Source organism: Hemitrygon akajei, chromosome 13 (assembly GCF_048418815.1).
Source record: "Hemitrygon akajei chromosome 13, sHemAka1.3, whole genome shotgun sequence".
NCBI classification, from domain to species: domain Eukaryota; kingdom Metazoa; phylum Chordata; class Chondrichthyes; order Myliobatiformes; family Dasyatidae; genus Hemitrygon; species Hemitrygon akajei.
Window position 1 is genome coordinate 100,138,276 of NC_133136.1, and position 22,137 is coordinate 100,160,412.

A 22,137-nucleotide genomic window follows, 5' to 3' on the forward strand; every position below is an offset into this window, starting at 1 on the left:
TTCAAAATGAATGCTAACATTTCATTTCCCCTTCTTATAACTGACTCAATCTGCAAGTTAACCTTTTAGTGAATCCTGCATGAAGACTCACAAGTCCCTTTGCACCTGATTTTTGAATTTTCTCCCCATTTAGGAAATAGTCTATTGCTTTATTCCTTCTACCAAAGTGCATGACCATACACTTCCCTACACTGTATTCCATCTGCCACTTCTTTGCCCATTCTCCCAATCTGTCTTTCTGCAGACTCCCTACTTCCTCAACACTACCTGCTCCTCCACCTATCTTTGTACTGTCTGCAAATTTGGCCACAAAGCTGTCGATTCTATCATCCAAATCACTGACATATAACATGAAAAGAAGCGATCCAAATACTGACCACTGTGGAACATCACTAGTTACCGGCAGCCAATCAGAACAGGCTTCTTTTATTCCTAATCTTTGTGTTCTGCCAGTCAGCCAATTTTCTATCATGTTAGTATAGAGACATGGTTTCCTCATGTTAAGCAGCCTCATGTATGGTACTTTGTCAAAGGCCTTCTGAAAATCAAAGTAAACAACATCCACCATCCTTTGTCTATCCTGCCTTTTTTTTTACCTCAAAGAGCTCCAACTGACTTGTCACGCAAGATTTCCCCTGAAGGAAACAGTGCTGACTTTGGCTTATTTCATCGTGTGCCTCCAAGTACTCTGAAACCTCATCCTTAATAATAGATTCTAACATCTTACCTGTCATCTTACCTCTCTCCCTTCTTGAAGAGTGGAGTGACATTGCCAGTTTTAAGATTTTCAAGAACCATTCTAGAAGCTAGTGATTCTTGAAAGATCATTAATTCCTTCACAATCTCTTCAGCTATCTCTTTCAGAATCCTTGAGTGTAAACCATCTAGTGCAGGTGACTTATCTATCTTCAGACCTTTCAGCTTCCCATGCATCTCCTCTCTAGTAATAGAAGCATACACTTCTGGCCCGATACCCCTGAACTTCTGGCATACTACTAAGATACTTATTTAGTTCATCCACCATTTCCTTGTCCCCCGTTACAATCACTCCAGTGTCAATTTTACAGAAGTCTATTATCTACTCTCACCTCTCTTTTACTCTTTATATATCTGGGAAAAAAAAACTTTTGATATCCTCTTTGATATTATTGGCTAGCTTACCTTCATCTTTTCCATCCTTTTGGCTGTTTTAGTTAGATTCTGTTGGTTTTTAAGCTCTCAATCCTCTAAATTCCCAGTAATTTTTGCTCTAATATATGCCCTCTCTTTTGCTTTTATGTTGTTTTTTATTTCCTTTGTCACCCATGGTTGCATCATCCTGTCTTTATAATGTTCCTTCTTTGAGGTGCATCTTGAAATCCCTCCATGACTACCATGACTCCATGACTATCATAACATTGCCCTTAAGACATGCCTTTCCTATTTCCCATTGAAATAGATATCCCGCATCCTGGCTACTGTTTATGGTCCTGTATATAACTCCCATCAGGATCTTTTTACCTTTGCAGTTTCTTTACCCACAAGGATTCTACATCCTCCAATCCTATGTCACCTCTTTCTAAGGATTTGATTCCATATTTTTTTACCAACAGCACCACCCCAACTCCTCTGTCTACCTGCCTGTCCTTTTGGTAGAAGTTGAACTTGAATTGCGTTGAACTCTAGGCACAATTTTGGTAAATGTGGCACTCAGTTTGTAAAGAAAAAGGCAAATTAAATAATTATAAAATGAATGAATAAGTGTTTTTACGGTGTGTTGTTAAGAATAAATGAAGAATAACTCTAGTTCTGTCATTCCAGGATAGGTCTTCTCTTTTCCTTTGTTATTCCTTCCCACTTATCCAAAAACAACATACTAAAGTTGACCGTGATTTGTCAAAATAGACATAAATGTAAAGTCTAGAAACACTTGTTATGTTGTATGGAAAGCTGAGGTAACACAGCAATGTTGATGCGCTCTACCTGGATTAAGGCTCCATTCTCTTCGCTGAGTTTATCATCATGTTTGAACTCCACTGTGATTGCCTTATCACAGTCAATGGCAGCCAATTCCACATCAGTTGTGTTGTTCATATACATGGAGCCTAAGAATTCAGTTGCTCTGAAGCCTTGATAAAGAAAATATTAAAAGAAATGTTTAAAATGCACAGAATACTTAAAAACTTTCCTCATAGTTTAATGCATTGCAAGCTTCACAGGTGTCCCTAAGAATATATCATCTCAATCTGTATCCTGCCCTTCTCCAACCTCTTCTGAAAATGTGGAGGTGGTGTTCACCAGTATGTCGACAACAACCAGCTTTACCTGTGACCAAAGTAACTAGAGGGAGAAACAAGGCATTTCAAAGACCAAAGTGAACATTAATGTGTGTAATTGCAGGAGATGGGCAATGTCCTCACTGAATATTTCTCATTTACTTTTACAGTGGAGAAAGACAACTTGAGAAAACTAATGGGAAGGTCATGTGGATAGCCTGCATTACCATGGAGGAGGTGCTGTGCGTCTTAAAATATATGAAGGTAGACGAATCTCCAAGGCATGACCTGGTATATGAAACAACACTATGGAAGATTAGACGAGAGGAGAAATTGCAGGTGCCCTTACTGAAATATATGTATCATCTTTAGCCATTGAAGTTGTTCAGGAAGACTGGAAGGTTGCAAATGTGGTACCATAACTTAAGAAGGTTGCAGGAAAAACCCGAGAACTATAGACCAGTAAGCCTAACATCTGTGGTTGGTAAGTTATCGGAGAGTAGTAGTAGTCAGCACGGATTTGTATACAGCAGAACATGTCTTATAATCTGGACTGAGGTTTACGAGAAGGTCAATGTTGTCAGGGCAGTAGGCAGTTCTACATGGACTAGTACGGCCTTTGATAAGGTTCCATATGGTAGATTGATCTGGTGGGTTAGATCACATGGAATTCAGGGAGATCTTGCTGATTGGATACATAATTGGCTTGATGACAGAAGCAGAGAGTGATGGCAAAAAGTTGTTTCATGGACTGTAAGCTCCTGACCAGTGGTGTACTTCAGGGATCAGAACTGGGCTTCTTATTACGCAAACACAAGGAAATCTGCAGATGCTGGAAATTCAAGCAACACACACAAAATGCTGGTGGAACACAGCAGGCCAGGCAGCATCTATAGGTAGAAGCACTGTCAACGTTTCAGGCCGAGACCCTTCATCAGGAGTCCTGACGAAGGGTCTCAGCCCGAAACATCGATAGTGCTTCTTCCTATAGATGCTGCCTGGCCTGCTGTGTTCCACCAGCATTTTGTGTGTGTTGCTTGGGCTTCTTATTATTTGTCATTTATTTACAGGTTGAGACTATAGTAAAGAAGGCAAATGCAATGTTGGAATTTATTTCTAGGAAAATAGAATATAAAAACAAGGAGATAATGCTCAGAGCAAACAGCAGAAAATCTGCAGATGCTGGAAATCTGAGCAACACACAGAGGAACTTTGGAGTTTAGGTACATGGTGATCTGAAAGTGGAGTCACATGTAAACAGGGTGGTGAAGAATGGTTAATGCATGCAGCCTTCAGTCAAAGCACTGGGTACAGAAGTGGGGAGGTTACAATATATTTCAGTCTTACAAGGCACTGGAGAGGCCGCACTTGAAAGCACTGTTCAGTTTTGGTCATTGTGCCATAGAAAAGGTGTTATTACACTGGAAAGAGTGCAGAAAATATTTACAAGGATGCTACCAGGACTTGAAGGATTAAGTAATAATGAGAGGTTGAACAGGACTTTTCCAATATAGCATAGGACACTGAGAGGTGATCTTATAGAGGTACATAGATAGGGTGAATGTAGTCAGTCAACTTCTCAAGCATTTAGGAATCACGAACTAGATGGCACTGGATTAAGGTGACAGGTGAAAGATTTAATAAGAATTTGAGGGAAATGTTCTTTTTTATATGGAGGGTGGCATTTTTAAGGAATGAGCTGCCAGAGGAAGTGGTTGAGGTAGCTACAACTTAGAAAAGACAGTTGGATTGATGCATGGATAGGAAGGGTTTAGATCTATCTTAGTTATAAAGACACTTCGTGAGAGTGAATCTGCAAAGAATATTGTGTTCAGGTGTGATCTCTCAAACTGGGGAAGGATGTCTTTAGTGGGAGTGTAGCAAAGGTTCATCAGATTGTTTCCCTGGTATCAGATTAAGAGGAGAGATTAAGCAAACTGGAGCTATAGAATTCAGAAGAGTGAGAAGGGATTTCATTAAAATATGCACAATTGTTACAAGGCTTAAAGAGTAAACGTCGATCCTGGAGAAATTATGTTTCTCCAGGCAGGGATGGTTTTTGACATCTAAATTCTATAGCCACAGTTTGCTTAATTTCTCCTCAATCTGATTCAGTCTCACCAAGTGTCTTTATAACTTTATGGAGAAGGATAGGACTGGACCCAGGGTTGAGATTTTTGATTGGAGGAAGGCTAACTTTGAGGAGATGCGAAAGGATTTAGAAGGAGTGGATTGGGACAATTTGTTTTATGGGAAGGATGTAATAGAGAAATGGCGGTCATTTAAAGGTGAAATTTCGAGGGTACAGAATCTTTATGTTCCTGTTAGGTTGAAAGGAAAGGTTAAAAGTTTGAGAGAGCCATGGTTTTCAAGGGATATTGGAAACTTGGTTAGGAAAAAGAGAGATATCTACAATAAATATAGGCAGCATGGAGTAAATGAGGTGCTCGAGGAATATAAAGAATGTAAGAAGAATCTTAAGAAAGAAATTAGAAAAGCTAAAAGAAGATACAAGGTTGCTTTGGCAAGTAAGGTGAAAATAAATCCAAAGGGTTTCTACAGTTATATTAATAGCAAAAGGATAGTGAGGGATCAAATTGGTCCCTTAGAGAATCAGAGTGGACAGCTATGTGTGGAGCCAAAAGAGCTGGGGGAGATTTTGAACAATTTCTTTTCTTTGGTATTCACTAAGGAGAGGGATGTTGAATTGTGTAAGGTAAGGGAAACAAGTAGGGAAGTTATGGAAACTATGACGACTAAAGAGGAGGAAGTACTGGCGGTTTTAAGGAATATAAAAGTGGATAAATCTCTGGGCTGTGACAGGATATTCCTGAGGGAGGAACCTTGTGGGAGGTTAGTGTAGAAATAGCAGGGGCTCTGACAGAAATATATCAAATGTCATTAGAAACGGGGATTGGTGTATTGCTCATGTGGTTCCATTGTTTAAAAAGGGTTCTAAGAGTAAACCTAGCAATTATAGGCCTGTCAGTTTGACGTCAGTGGTGTGTAAATTAATGGAAAGTATTCTTAGAGATGGTATATATAATTATCTGGTTAGACAGGGTCTGATTAGGAACAGTCAACATGGATTTGTGCGTGGAAGGTCATGTTTGACAAATCTTACTGAATTTTTTGAAGAGTTTATGAGGAAAGTTGAGGAGGGTAAAGCAGTGGATGTTGTCTATATGGACCAGTAAGGCCTTTGACAAGGTTCCGCATGGAAGGTTCAATCGTTAGGTATTAATATTGAAGTAGTAAAATGGATTCACCAGTGGCTGGATGGGAGATGCCAGAGAGTAGTAGTGGATAACTATTTGTCAGGTTGGAGGCCGGTGACTAGTGGTGTACCTCAGGGATCTGTACTGGGTCCAATGCTGTTTGTCATATACATTAATGATCTGGATGATGGGGTGGTAAATTGGATTAGTAAGTATGCATATGATACTAAGGTAGGAGGCGTTGTGGATAATGAAGTAGGTTTTCAAAGTTTGCAGAGAGATTTAGGCCAGTTAGAAGAGTGGGCTGAACAATGGCAGATGGAGTTTAATGCTGGTAAGTGTGAGGTGCTACATTTTGGTAAGAATAATCCAAATAGGACATACATGGTAAATGGTAGGGCATTGAAGAATGCAGTAGAACAGAGTGATCTAGGAATAATGGTGCATAGTTCCCTGAAGGTGGAATCTAATGTGGATAGGGTGATAAAGAAAGCTTTTGGTATGTTGGCCTTTATAAATCAGAGCATTGAGTATAGGAGATGGATATAATGTTAAAATTGTACAAGGCATTGGTAAGGCCGAATTTGGAGTATTGTGTACAGTTCTGGTCACCGAATTATAGGAAAGATGTCAACAAAATAGAGAGAGTACAGAGAAGATTTACTAGAATGTTACCTGGGTTTCAGCACCTAAGTTACAGGGAAAGGTTTAACAAGTTAGGTCTTTATTCTTTGGAGCATAGAAGGTTGAGGGGGGACTTGATTGAGGTATTTAAAATTATGAGGAGGATAGATAGAGTTGACGTGAATAGGCTTTTTTCATTGAGAGTAGGGGAGATTCAAACAAGAGGACATGAGTTGAAAGTTAGGGGGCAAAAGTTTAAGGGTAACATGAGGGGGAATTTCTTTACTCAGAGAGTGGTAGCTGTGTGGAACGAGCTTCCAGTAGAAGTGGTAGAGGCAGGTTCGGTATTGTCATTTAAAGCAGAATTGGATAGGTATATTGACAGGAAAGGAATGGAGGGTTATGGGCTGAGTGTACTGGTTTTTTCAGAAACTTTCTGATTTTGCATACTGCAGTATGCATTCTTCAGTCTGAGTTGTTAAAGTTGCTTTAATTTTTCCCACAGCTCCACTGACTCCTGTAGAGATGTGCACTGCTGTTGAACCAGCCTGATAATCATTGCGAATTTCAGTGAAAAATCCACAGGGTGTAGACACAACTGTAATGAACATCTGTTTGACAATGACTGGAAAATATGGACTATTGATTAAACACTGAAATATACTATTGCTGTTTAAATTACATTATTCCATCATAAAACTACTTGAAAAGGAAAAGAGGAGGAGCTTAGGAGGAGACAATGGGACCTAACAGCAGTTCCTTTGCTTGCATCTTCGGAAACAGCTCTATTTCCATCTTTAATATCTCTATTTTTCCCTTTCAGGGTTCTTTTGAAGACCCTGACCTGGAGTTACACGCTGACTTCGGTGCTTTGTGGGAATGGGACCCGCTTTCGGGGTTTCATGACTGGCTGTTATTCGATATGCCAAGGATGTGACCTAAGAGCTCAGCTTGCTTTCGGAGTTCTGGGATCTTGTGACTCTGGAGGCAGGCAGAACGAAGGTTAGTGGTTCTGCAGTGTGTCGTGGGAGACGGAAGATCGAAAGCAGTGAGCTGGCTGCTGTCTGTGTGCCCAGAGACCCGAGTTCTTTGGGCACAGAGCTTGGAAAAAGCAATACAACGGATTTTTAACATCGTAAATCAGCGAGTTGTTTGTTATGTCCCCTTTCACTGTGAAACAGAGACACTGCTTTCTCCCTTACTAGGGGGAGAGAGAGCCTGTGGTATGTTGAATACCGGGTGAACGAGTAGTCTTTGGGGTTCTACAATTCTGTGACTTTGCTGCACGCTTGTGTGCTCAGTGGTGGGTGCCAATGCTTTTCTCTTGCTGGTGGGGGAAGGTGGATCGTTGCTTTGCTACTGCTTTCACATGCAAGTGGGAGCTTGGGGGGGCTTTGGGTTCTAACATTTAAACTGTCATTCATTCTTTGGGGGCACTCCTCTGTTTTTGTGGATGGTTGCGAAGGAAAAGTATTTCAGGATGTATATTATCTACATTTCTCAACATTAAATGTAACTTTGAAACCTCTGAAACTTACAAAGTTATGTTAAGAACATAAAAACATAAGATATAGGAACAGGAGTAGGACATCTGACCCGTCGAGCTTGCTCTGCCATTCAATAAGATCATGGATGATCTGACCATGGACTCATCTCCACTTATTTACCTTTTCCCCTATAACCCTTAATTCCCCTACAATGCAAAAATTTATCCAACCTTCCCTTAAGTATATTTACTGAGGTAGCCTCCACTGCTTCATTAGGCAGAGAATTCCACAGATTCACTGCTCTCTGGCAAAATCAGTTCCTCCTCATCTCTGTCCTAAAGTTACTCCCCTGAATCTTGAGGCTATGTCCTCTAATTCTAGTCTCACCTACCAGTGGAAACAACTTTCCTGCCTCTTGCTTATCTATCCCTTTCATAATTTTATATGTTTCTGTTAGATCTCCTCTCATCCTTCTGAATTCCAGCAAGTAGAGTCTCAGGCGACAAATTCTCTCCTCATAGTCTAACCCCCTCATTTTGGGAATCAACCTGGTGAAGCTCCTCTCCTCTGCCTCCAAAGCCAGTATATCCTTCCTCAAGTAAGGAGATGACAAATGCATGCTGTACTCTAGGTGTGGCCTCACCAGTACCCCATACATTTGCAGCATAACCTTATTGTTCTTAAATTCAATCCCTCTAGTAATGAAGGCCAACATTCCATTTGTCTTCTTGATAACCTGCTGCACCTGCAAACCAATCTTTTGTGATTCATGCACAAGCACTCCCAAGTCTTTCTGTACAGCAGCTTGCTGCAATCTTTTACCATTTAAATAATCATCTGATCTTCCATTTTTCCTTCCAAAGTGAATGACCTCGCATTTACCAAAATTGTACTCCATCTGACAGACCCTTGGCCACTCACTTAACTATCTATATCTCTCTGCAGACTCTCCGCATTCTCTGCACAATGTGGTTTTCCACTCAATTTAGTGTCATCAGCAAACTTAGATGCAGTTTTATAAGGCCGTATCTGGAGTATTGCATGCAGTTCTGGTCACTCCATTATAGGAAGATGTTAAAGCTTTGGAGATGGTGCAGAAGAGGCTTCCCAGGACGTCGCCTCGATTAGAGGCCATGTACTGTAATAAGAGGTTGGACAAACTTGAATTGTTTTCTCTGGAGCGGTTCAGGCTGAGGGAAGATCTGATAGATTATGAGAAGCATAGATAGAGTAGACAGAGAGTATCTTTTTCCAAGGATTGAAATGTCTAATAGCAGAGGGCATGTATTTAATGCGAGAGGGGGTAATTTCAAAAGAGATATGGGGGGGGCAAGTTCTTTTACATAGTGAGTGGCATACATTAAGAAATTTTCAGAGATGTTTAGATAGGCACATAAATATGAGGAAAATTGAAGGCTATGGACATTGTGTTGGCAGAAGGGCCTGATTCTGTGCTGCACTATTCTGTGTTCTAACTTAGCAGACATTCCTAATTTATAAAAACACAATAAGAAACAAAAATGGTTAGTTTATGATGGTAAATAAAATCCCACTCTGCACCTGAAATGTTCTATGTAAAGACTGAAGATTGTTTATGGTCATTCTTCAGTATACAATTGTAAAGGTGATCGAAATGATTCTTACTTTGGATCCAAAGCAGCATGAAAAAGACACTTGATTCAAATTACTTAACATCAAATTCCTCAATCAGATGCACTTCACCTGTGTTTGTCCTGACCCTCATGATGGCATCAAACCCTATTGACTTCTGTACATCCTTTCTTAGATCAGTCAAGAAGTGTTCACCATCAAGCTGTATCTGTGCAAAAAAAAGACAAGAAGCTTGAGAAGTACTGATTCCACCAGCAGATGGTACTGTGTAATAGTGATATAAAACAGCAACCACTAAACCAAGCAGATTCTTCATTCTGTACTGTATTACCTTTCAATAAATAATCTACTGCTTCCGATTAAAACTTAAATTAATTCAATCATATAGATCATATATGTCAAACTCAAGGCCCGCGGGCCAAATCCGGCCCGCGGTGGAATTATCTTTGGCCCGCGAGATAATATCTACGTAATTACTATTAAAGCTGACCCCAGTAATCGAAGCGCCTATGGCATATGATATGGCTAATGCTGAGTATATTCAGGTACCAGGTTTTCAGGGTTTTTAGTGTTTATTCGACAGTCTTGCTCGGTAGACTTCTTCATAAGAAACGGAATTTGTAAAGTGAAACACTTTGTAGTTTTAGCAGAGACTGAGACACATGAGAGCAGGCTGAAAAAACGGAGGCAACGAAAGCTGCGTTCGCGCGCGTCCGACTGATCCGGCCCGCATGAAGCTGCATTTTGCTCAATCCGGCCCGTGACCTAAAATGAGTTTGACACCCTTGATATAGATAATTGGAAATTCATGTAACCAATGACATCTTGGTGTATACTTCAAGTCACCCAGATTTTGCTGAGTCGCATTTGCTCAATTTGAAGAACCCAATACTGAGGGACAGATGTACAGAGTGCCTTTGTAGTGTAAGTCCATATCTTACTGAAAGTGCTCGTGCAAATCGATAGAATGGTAAAAAAAAAAGGCATATGGAATGCTTGCCTTTACTTGTTGAAGCACTGAGTTCAAAAGTCAGGAAGTTATGTTGCAGCTTTATAAATGATAAATTCAGGTAGGTCACAAAAAGAGTTTGTGCTATAAGGGGACATTGTTTCTCTGGATCAGAGTAGGCTGAAGGAGATCTGATAAAATAATGAGAGGCATAGAGAGATAGTCAGTAACTATTTCCCAGAGTCAAAATGTCTAGTACTAGAGGGCTCATGTTTAGGTGAGAGGGGATGTGCAGGGCAGGGTTTTTAAGTACTTTTTTTTACACAAAGAATGGTAGCTACCTAGAATGGGTTGCCAGGAGTAGGCCAAGAATACGAAGATGTGGACGAAGCGCAGGCAGAAGGGATTAGGAGTCATTACTTTGATTAGCTTGGCACAACACTGTGAGCCAAAGGACCTTTTCCTGTGCTTTACTGTTCTATGATCTAATGCAGACCTTGAAAATATGGGTCAATTAAATAAATCCCCCAGGGGCAAACCAGATTATATTCATGAACAAACTGTGATCCAGATTATAGAAATAAAGATAATTATCAACTTTATGCTTGTGAACTGTGACTAAAATCCCAAAAAGGAAATCCAAATTTGCAAGTAATTATTAATGCTGCATGATCTATTATTTTACGTGTGATGGAAATATTTTTTCTTCAAACATCAAAGTAAGGAAATTATTAGCTGTAATTTAAGACATGACATATTGGAACAGATAACCAATTGCACAGAAACTGCTTGCCTAGTACAAAAACTCAGAAGAAATGGAACCTATTCCTTCCTAAATCAACAGATTTGGGAAGTGATTGAAGATGGAATTGAAATAATTCCCATTTCACACTAATTCTGTTTTATGGATGTAAATTAACCTTACTTAATTTTTGGCAAGGCTTCTTAAAAACAAGAGAAATTTCAGCTACTCCAAAATATAGCAAGTAATTCAGGTTATTCTTTCATCTGGTGAGGACTAGAGTGATTGAGCAGTTAAAGTGACAATGCTCTATTTCACACTTCATTCTAAATACCAGCTGAGAAGTCTGTTGGAATCAGACAGCATTCCTGAGCATAATTACAGTCCTGTTAAAGTTGTATAAGACATTTGTGAGGCCTAATTTGGAGCACTGTGTGCAGTTTTGGTCACCTACCTAAAGTAAAGATGTAAATAAATTTGAAAGAGTGCAGAGAAAGTTTACAAAGATGTTGCCGAGACTGGAGGACCTGAGTTATAAGAAAAGATTGAATAGGTTACAGATTAAGAGGAGAACATAGAAGATTGAGAGATTTGGTAAAGGTATACAAAATTATGAAGAGTATAGATAGGGTAAGTACAAGCAGGCTATCTACACTGGTTGGGTGGGATTTCAACTAAAGGTCATGCGTTAAAGGGGGAAAGTGAAAAGTTTGAGGGGAACACGAGAGGAAACCTCTTCATTCAGAGGGTTGTGACACTGTGGAACAAGCTGCCACAGAAAGTGGTGCATGCGATCTTGATTTCAATGGTTAAGGAGATTGAGAGGGGATCTGATTGCAACATATAAGATTATTAAGGGATTGGACAAGATAGAGGCTGGAAATATGTTCCAGATGCTGGGAGAGTCCAGTACCAGAGGGCATGGTTTGAGAATAAGGGGTAGGTCATTTAGGACAGAGTTAAGGAAAAACTTCTTCTCCCAGAGAGTTGTGGGGGTCTGGAATGCACTGCCTCGGAAGGCAGTGGAGGCCAATTCTCTGGATGCTTTCAAGAAGGAGCTAGATAGGTATCTTATGGATAGGGGAATCAAGGGATATGGGGACAAGGCAGGAACCGGGTATTGATAGTAGATGATCAGCCATGATTTCAAAATGGTGGTACAGGCTCGAAGGGCCAAATGGTCTACTTCTGCACCTATTGTCTATTGTCTATTGAAATTGGAAAAGGTACATGGATGGTAGGGGTATGGAGGTCCTGTATGGGTGTAAGCAGTTTAAATGGCTTGGCACACACTAGATGGGCTGAAGGGCCTGTTTCTGTACTCTACTTTTCTATGACTCACTGAATTGTGATTGCATTCTAGCTATGATCCTCTGGAGGGAGGAACCTCAACTTCCCTATTGGATCAGTCACCTCAATACGCTATAGGTAATACCCATATGTATTACATTACAAATATGTAATGTAGCTATTGTGAAATTTCTCTGTATTTCTCATCCAGTGTTGGAATTCATTGTATTAGTGCAGCTACCAGACTTCAAATGATGATGAAAATTGAAGACCACAACTCTTTAACAACAAGTATATTTTCCATGTATTTTCATATGATTGGGAAGATGACCGTTTGGCTTATAACATTTATGCTGGCTTTCAGAGCAATCCTATTTCCCCCACCCTACTCTCTTACACATGCCCACTGATACCCCTTGATTCTTATAACACCCACCTACTCTAGGGGCAACACAGTCACCAATTAATCTAATGATCAACACACCATTGGAATGTAGAGCATAGCAGTGCATCTGGTGGAAACCATGCATTAGGGCTGGGGTTAGGGACAAGAAAAATGGTACAATCGGCACACAGACAACACCCACAGTCAGGATCATACTTGGGTCTTTGATAATGAGAATTGCTGTGATGCCCATCTTATGGTATGGATTTAAAAAAATAGCTTGTACAAATTTTACTTCAAAATAACAAATTAATTGTAGTGGATCTTTCACCGGTATCTGTTCAGATTGTTCAGCAATTAAGATTCAAAATAGATTTATTATCAATGTATGCAGAATATAACTCTGAAATTTGTCTTCACACAGGCAGCAAAGAAACAAAGAAACACCATGGAACTCATTCAAGGAAACATCAAACACAGACATGAAAAAAATGAACAAATTTCACAGCGGCAGTAAGTAGGCGAACAACACACAGAATATCAAACATCAAACCAGGAGTCCAGTAGTATTCAGTTTAGTTCAGTTCAGTGCTGTGCTGCTAGCCTTGGCTGGTCGCAAGGCTATTCTTTGCAGAAACGCCCCAGTCTGCATCGATCACCCTGATCAAACCACTCACAAACAGCAAGAAAAATAACCACAATCCAGGAACACATGTAGCATGAACCTCAGTCCTCCAAAATGAGTCTACAGCCTTGCCGATCAATGCAGATTCCAAGGCTCTCGCATTTTCTTTTGACAACAGCTAGCAAGAAGTCCGGTCAAACACAGGCGGATGAAGCCAAACACCTGCCCACCCTCCACTCTTGTCCTTGTCGCCTTCACCCTTGCTCCACACTTCAGTTGGAAAGAAGCAATGGAGTCAATCATGGGCTTGCACTCCATCTCCAGGTTACCAGGCCTTTAGGCCGTACACTTTGTATCTAACTTCACTGAATTTCTTCAGACAGCAAAGTGCCAGATCACTCAGTCAGCTCCAAAACAAACCATGAAAATGTAACTCACAGGTTCCAATCACAGACAGCATAGTATTAGAATCATATTTGAAAGAAGGAAAGAAGTAGCTTTGTGAACTGTCTGCAGCACATCGCTCTTGGTCACATTGTTCACTGGCACCATCTTGACAGGATGAAACCCATAATAGGGTTGAGGGTTTGAGTCCTGACTGTAGGCTGAAATGTAGCCTTCTGCTTCACATCAGTCCCTCATAGAGTCCAACGTAGCAGTACAGATATCTGCAGCTTCTCAGGTCTGAATAGAATCTACTGGACTAAGCCTTGACTGGGAACACTTTTTAAACACACATCTACTCTCTCTTCCTGCGTTTCCCAGCTCCAATGACTGAGATGAAGATGTTCAAATCTGAGTCCAGCTCAAGGCATTTTCTTACTGTTACATTATGTACTTATTAACAATAGGTGGATTGAGGCGGACGAAGGAAGGCGTGAAGATGGAGCATCAAGTAGGAGAGGGGGAGAGGTGGAGTTGGGAGTAGGTGGATGACTAACAACACACACAAAATGCTGGTGGAACACAGCAGGCCAGGCAGCATCTATAGGGAGAAGCACTGTCGACGTTTCGGGCCGAGATCCTTCGTCAGGACTAACTGAAAGGAGAGATACTAAGAGATTTGAAAGTAGTGGGAAGAGGGGGAAATGCGAAATGACAGGAGGGGGTGGGGTGAAGCTAAGAGCTGGAAAGGTGATTGGCAAAAGTGATACAGAGCTGGAGAAGGGAAAGGATCATGGGACGGGAGGCCTCGGGAGAAAGAAGTGGGGGGGGAGCACCAGAGGGAGATGGAGAACAGGCAGGGTGATGGGCAGAGAGAGAAAAAAAAACAAACAAACAACTAAATATGTCAGGGATGGGGTAAGAAGGGGAGGAGGGGCATTAACGGAAGTTAATGTTCATGCCATCAGGTTGGAGGCTACCCAGCTGGTATATAAGGTGTTGTTCCTCCAACCTGCGTTTGGATTCATCTTGACCATAGAGGAGGCCATGGATAGACATATCAGAATGGGAATGGGACGTGGAATTAAAATGTGTGGCCACTGGGAGATCCTGCTTTCTCTGGCAGACTGAGCGTAGGTGTTCAGCGAAACGGTCACCCAGTCTGTGTCAGATCTCACCAATATATAAAAGGCCACACCGGGAGCACCGGACGCAGTATACCACACCAGCCGACTTACAGGTGAAGTGTCGCCTCACCTGGAAGGACTGTTTGGGGCCCTGAATGGTGGTGAGGGAGGAAGTGTAAGGGCAGGTGTAGCACTTGTTCCGTTTACAAGGGTAAGTGCCAGGAGGGAGATCGGTGGGAAGAGATGGGGGGGACGAGTGGACAAGGGAGTCGCATAGGGAGCGATCCCTGTGGAAAGCAGAAAGAGTGGGGTAGGGAAAGATGTGCTTGGTAGTGGGGTCCCGTTGGAGGTGGCGGAAGTTAGGGGGAATTATACGTTGGACCTGGAGGCTGGTGGGGTGGTAGGTGAGGACAAGGGGAACCTTATCCCGAGTGGGGTGGCGGGCGGATGGGGTGAGGGCAGATGTGCGGGAAATGGGAGAGATGCGTTTGAGAGCAGAGTTGATGGTGGAAGAAGGGAAGCCCCTTTGTTTAAAAAAGGAGGACATCTCCTTCGTCCTGGAATGAAAAGCCTCATTCTGAGAGCAGATGCGGTGGAGACGGAGGAATTGTGAGAAGGGGATAGCATTTTTGCAAGAGACAGGGTGGGAAGAAGAATAGTCCAGGTAGCTGTGAGAGTCTATAGGCTTATAGTAGATATCAGTAGATAAGCCGTCTCCAGAGATGGAGACAGAAAGATCAAGAAAGGGGAGGGAGGTGTCGGAAATGGACCAGGTAAATTTGAGGGCAGGGTGAAAGTTGGAGGCAGAGTTAATGAAGTCAACGAGCTCAGCATGCGTGCAGGACTGATGGGTGTAGTCAATGAGAAAGAAAAGGTAGATGTTGCAGTGAGGGGAGGGGTGGTGGAAATTGGAACCAGTTGATGGAAGATGACAAATGACAAAGTGGCTGCCAGGGCAGGAATCTGATAAGGAAAATGAAAATGGGAAGTATGGGGTAGGGTGGGGGTGGAGGTATGGTTAAAGAGCAGATAAAACCAGATAGTGGAGGGGAGACCCAGTGGGCAAAATCCATGTGTAGTAGGTGGAAACCACAGGGGGGAGAGGGGTAGATATGGGTGTTGGACCTAGAGGGGAGATATGTGACAGGGGCAAAGGGACAAAAATGGAAAGTCCAGAGAAGGGGACAGGGTGGGGGTGGTTGGAAGAGACAGAAGACAACAGCTACCTAAAATTGGCTGTGAGAATGCTGGTGATGGACAGGATGGTGTAGGAATAAGGAAAAGAAATTTGATGCACCTGGGAGCTGGAGATTGCCACTGTGGGCAATGCACAGATGGCATGCAAATCAGTCACCGGCTGGGCACTTGGTCTTGCTTAGAAGGACGGTGGATTTGATTAGCCAGAAATGATGGGAGGGTGTTTGGTTGGTAGCTGACATGAAATGGAGTTGAGATACAGATGCTTAATATTTTGGCATTACATAAAATCAAGACCACCTATTTTAAGGGTTACATGTCACCCTGGAGAGTTAACCTCACTGACTCCAAACTCGCTATACAAGTTATAGATTAGATTTGGAAACAAGAAAGGATGCATTAAGGCAATGGGAGATTAGAACGGACAAATAGGTCAAAATATTGTCAAAATGACAACTTAACTTTACCTGGAAATTGTTGTATTTGTACAAACTACCACCAGTAGCCAGTGGCACGACCCCCATAGTTGAGACATCCACAAATTGATTTGGGAACAGAAACACATCTACACAGCAGCTGTTGGCTACACAGTCCTTTGCCAAAGTTTCATAAAAATTTGACTGTGATTGAAAAAGTACCTGCAGAAAGAGAAAGACAATTATCTTGCAACTGCCACATTATTGTGTTATTTGGGCATCCCTGACCGATATCAATAAAGCAAAAGTTACAGAAGAATTGTCCAGCTGTACGTGTTGTATAAAGGAAAAGATAAACAACTGTACTCATGATATAGAGGAATTTGATGCAAATACCTTCCTGAAAATAAGAGCTATTATAATTGGGCAGAAATCTTCATCAGTGAATAGGACCCTATTTTAAAATAGATTTAACCACACTGGAATCCAGTTTAACAGCCACAGCATAACGCAGTGCTGTGTCACCTGTACGTGCATTAAAAATGTGAACTGAAACAAAAATATTTGAAAATTAGTTTTCAAGTGAACTTGGTAAGGATGCATTTTTATTCCTACATTCTAGATTTGTCAATTTCATAATAGCAAATTTCTGTTACTCAAATACAGGGGTCACCTGTATTAAGACACATCTTGCAGTCACAGTACCTTCTCCTTATCTGTATTCACCAGCTTCCTGTCATCTCTGTTTCTCAGTTTTCCTGGAGCTTCAGCTGTGGGCAGAGACGACTGGAATATAAATAATTTCCCAGAACATTCTGCGGCCTGTTATAAATACAAAGGGGTGAAGAAGAGTTAATTTATTCACAGTTTGCTCTATTCCTAATGCATTCTTGTGGTTGATTTACAAGTTACAATCCCATTTATTTAATGGTCAGCAAGTTCTGAGTAGTTATGCTGTAACAAGATAAGAACTGCTCACATTAAGCTTGAGTTGGTATGCCTATCTGGATTAGTATCATTGGCCCTAGGACAACTTAAAAGGCTGGAAAGAAAATGCACTAATTTGTCACTCCATTTTGTTAAAGTTCCTTGCTAGAAATTCTCAGACATGCACATTAGGTCAGGTCAGGCTGCAATTGCTCCCATGGTTGAATAGTCAATCATCAAATCAAAACAGGAATAGACTGACTCATCTCTCATACTTATTTTGCCACTCAGTGAGATGTCAACTAGTTTCATATTCTAGTCATATTCCCCATATTCCTTATAACTTGGCTAACAAGAATTTATAAATACCAGATTTAGAATTTATAATTAACAATTACCTGGCATTGCCAGAACAGAATCGAAGGTTTCGTTTACTCTACCTCTCATAGTGACTCCCCAGAGAGAAGTGTACTGGAGAAATTCAGTCGCAGGGCATATCAGTGGTTGGGGATTACTTGAGTTTTTGGCATATAGAAACACAGAAAACCTACAGCACAATATAGGCCCTTCAGCCCACAAAGCTGTGCTGAACTTGTCCTTATCTGAGAAATTACCTAGGCTTACCCACAGCCCTTTATTTTTCTGAGATCCATGTACCTGTCCAGGAGTCTCTTAAAAGACCTTATAGTATCTGTCTCCACCACTGTCGCCGGCAGCCCATTCCATGCACTCACCACTCTCTGCATAAAATATTACCCCTGATATCTGCTCTGTACCTTCTTCCAAGCACCTCAAAACTATGCCTCTCGAGCTAGCCACTTCAGCCCTGGGAAAAAGCCTCTGACTATCCACACGATCAATGCCCCTCATCATCTTATACACCTCTATCAGGTGACCTCTCATCCTCCGTCGCTCCAAGGAGAAAAGGCCGAGTTCACTCAACCTATTCTCATAAGGCATGCTCCCCATTCCAGGCATCATACTTGTAAATCTCCTCTGCACCCTTTCTATTGTTTCCACATCCTTCTGTAGTGAGGCGACCAGAACTGAGCACAGTACTCCAAGTGGGGTCTGACCAGTGTCCTATATAGCTGCAACATTACCTCTCGGCTCTTAAAACTACATCCCACGATTGATGAAGGCCAATACACCGTATGCTTTCTGAACCACAGAGTCAACCTGCGCAGCAGCTTTGAGAGTCCTATGGACTTGGACCCCAAGATCCCTCTGATCCTCCACACTGCCAAAGGTCTTATCATTAATACTACATTCTGGCATCATATTTGACCTACCAAAATGAACAACTTCACACTTATCTGGGTTGAAATTCATCTACCACTTCTCAGCCCAGTTTTGCATCCAATCAATGTCCCGCTGTAACCTCTGACAGCCCTCCACACTATCCACAACACCTCCAACCTTTGTGTCATCAGCAAGTTTACTAACCCATCCCTCCACTTCTTCATCTAGGTCATTTATAAAAATCACGAGGAGTCGGGACCCCAGAACAGATCCCTGAGACACACCACTGGTCACCGACCTCCATGCAGAATATGACCCGTCTACTACCACTCTTTGCCTTCTGTGGGCAAGCCAGTTCTCGATCCACAAAGCAATGTCCCCTTGGATCCCATGCCTCCTTACTTTCTCAATAAGCTTTGCATGGGGTATCTTATCAAAAGCCTTGCTGAAATCCATATACACTACATCTAATCTCTACCATCATCAATGTGTTTAGTCACATCCTCAAAAATATTATCAGTTACTGGATAGTGGAAGGTGAGGGGCTGTCAGTGTTGAATTTTGGAGTGAGTGTCAGGTTGAGTAGGTGACAGATGGGTGATGGAGGAGTTATGATCTTTGGAAGGTGTTGAGTTTACTACAATGGAGGATGGACAGTGTGAGGGAGATGATATCACAACCCTACACTGAGTACTAGATGCCAAGGGCCACACCAGTAGGTGCAGGTGATGTGACGCAAAGAACTGAAATACTGGGAGCTTGGCACCAATGACTACACTATTTTCAGCAGTTTCACCTATACTTCAGGAAGTAAACAGATGAATTGTATTAACTACCCAATACCAGAATGCAAAACCTGAACTGTTTGACTGAGCATTGTTTGCATAAAATTTCAAACCTAGTGAGCGACTTTTAAGCAACCACCGAAGGCTTCTTTTGGAACTTGATCAAGTTATTCTGATCAAGTACTGGAATCAATTGGAACGCACCATTCATTGAAACCATTCCTTGATTATATTATCAGCTTAAAACCTAGACGTGCACTTGAGTCAACACCCTTGTTTTGGTTTGAGTACAGGAAGGAAATAGAGAACTTAGTACCATGCTATCATGACAACAATCCTTCCCTCAGTGTCAGCAAAACACAAGAGCTAATCATCACCTTCAGGAAGGGGACAGTGCACATGCTCCTGTCTACATCAATGTGTTGAGGTTGAGAAAGTTGAGAGCTTTAGGTTCCTAGGAGTGAACATCACTATTAGACTGTCCTGGTCCAACAACATAGATGCCATGGCTAAGAAAGCTCACCAGTGCCTCAAGTTCCTCAGGAGGCTAAAGAAATTTGCCATGTCCCCATCAACCCTTAGCAATTTTTTTATCGATACACCATAGAAAGATTCTATTAGGATGCAGGAGGGTTTGGTATGCTAAATAATCTGCATGTGACTGCAAGAAAATGCAGAGAGCTGTGGACACAGCTCAACCTATCATGGACACCAACCTCCGCTCAATGAATCCTTACTGCCTCAGCATAATCAAAGACCCCTACAACCCAGACATTCTTCGTCCCTCTTTCATTGTCAGAAGATACAAAAGCCTGAAACCACAAACTACCATGCTCCTTCCCAATTGTTATAACTCTGTTAAATGGCTCCCTAGAATGACAAGTTGGAATGTTGACCTAATAGTCTACCCCGTCAGGATCTTGCACTACATTTTTCTGCACGTGCAACAATAATAAACCAATTCCAATTCTTCTGAAAGTTTCATAGAGCAACTGATTTTAATAAAATCATCTGGTGGTTACCCTGTTTTGACTCATTAACATGACAGACTCCAGTTCAAAATTGTCTCCAGTAACTTCTGTCATATCCATAAACTGTCAACTATTGACCATGTCCAGACTTTCAAATTCCAAGATAGGGTTAATTCTAATCTTGAAGGAAAATGGTTGTGCTCTATCACTGTAAAGTTCAGCTGTATATCTGAAGCCAAAGTTCAGAAACATGTTGGCCGCAGTCATTTAACAAAATAATCTGTGACGAACAAGAAAGTCTATCTTTGGGAACAAAACAGCATTTGGATCCATCCTTTCACTTAGAGGCATTTTAACTTACAATTGGCTTCAGAAAGTATACTGCCTACATTAATAAAGCAATTGCAAATGGTTCTTTCAAAGAGCATTGTAATCAGAGAGTTCTGTTACAATAACTCTCTCCTGCATTTAATTTTGAGGAGTGAGATTAAGAATGAATATTTTAGCTTTATATGTAGGAATGGCTGGTCAAGTCCAATAAATACCGTGCATCAATCTAAAAGTAAACAAATGCTCCACAATGTTCCGAGATAAGCTGAGAATTTTGGGTTTATAAAGCCAACAACTGAATGTGTTCATAATTAGCAATCACATTTTGTTACCAAGATCTGCTTTTTGTCTGATTTTAGTTTAATGAATTAACCAGGATGTTCAGTGATGTAGTTGGTATAACAATTAGAAGTGGGAATAAAGAGGTGTTTTTTTCATCCATGGGACAGGGATTCAGAGCTATCTGTAAGACAGAGGTAGGAAATCTGATGGCATTAAGGAAATACTCAGATCTGTGAAGAGTTGTTATCTGAGGGCTGCAGGCCTGGTGCTTTGGCTGGACAGCTTCCTTTTGACAAGTATGGACAAACAGGGCCAAATAGCCTCCTTCAGTGGCATAAATTTTCAATGTTCCTATATTAAAATCAATCAGCACATGTAAAACTGTTAAAATAGAAGAATGAAACTATTAGAAAATTATTTTAGTCAAAAATGGAATTGCATACTAAAAGTTACAAAATATAAATTTAAATTGTGTTTAATTTGTAGATAACTCAACATTAATATTTTAAATTATATTCAATTTTTTTTATCATGGACATATTTACATTGATACAACATAACCAATAAATAAAATATAATTTTAATATTTTACTAGATTAATTAGCATAATTACTTTGGATGCCAGAACTTGACCAGTTGTGATTGGACTCTGGGGAACAAAGTGAGGTAAATAATCCTGTAACAGCCATTCTGAGTTTTACTCATTTCACAATGATTACTCTAGCCTTGCTAATCACAGGGGATCTTTACATATTGGTCATTGTTATTGAAACTTGCCTCACACCAAGATACAAGCGACTCTTTTAACCCTGCAAATGGAGAAAGGCTAGCCAACATACCTAGCCAAGACACCTATCCATTGCATGAACTAACTTGACTGCAGCTTTGGTTTTATCCTTTGCTACTATACTCAAGACCATCTTCCTCCAAGTTAACACTTTGGGATCACTCTAGCTAATTCTTAGGATCTTGTTCACCACCTCCAGAGTGGTTCCAGGAAATGGTAGCAACTAAATGAGTATGATGGAAGTCAAAGTTGCATCTCCCCACCTATTTGCCATGTGTAACAGAACAGATGTGACCAACAGCTCCCCATATAAAACTTTTGTTTTGGAATTTCTTTTGAATGCTTCAGAATGCTACAACCTCTGTCGCTATATGATGCACAAAGTGTACTGCAATTGAAGAAGGTGCTAGCACTTGCAACTCATTGGCCTTGGGAGATCTGCAGTCGTCAGGTGCATACTTTTTTTTGTTTATAGGTCAGTGGTGAATAGCCTGCCCTTCATT

At 41.2% G+C, this 22,137-nt stretch overlaps 1 protein-coding gene across 3 annotated transcripts in view; it reads right to left on the reverse strand.

Annotated features, from left to right (window-relative positions):
- Nucleotides 1-22,137, reverse strand: part of sec24d (SEC24 homolog D, COPII coat complex component) — a 178,288-nt gene that overhangs the window by 44,393 nt on the left and 111,758 nt on the right. For all 3 annotated transcript variants that reach the window (XM_073065166.1, XM_073065164.1, XM_073065165.1), the window contains 4 exons: nucleotides 17,016-17,132; nucleotides 16,362-16,532; nucleotides 9,307-9,403; nucleotides 1,963-2,108 (listed from right to left, as the gene is read on the reverse strand). In XM_073065166.1, the coding sequence (XP_072921267.1) occupies nucleotides 1,963-2,108; nucleotides 9,307-9,403; nucleotides 16,362-16,532; nucleotides 17,016-17,132 (531 nt within the window). The remainder of the gene's footprint in view (nucleotides 1-1,962; nucleotides 2,109-9,306; nucleotides 9,404-16,361; nucleotides 16,533-17,015; nucleotides 17,133-22,137) is intronic.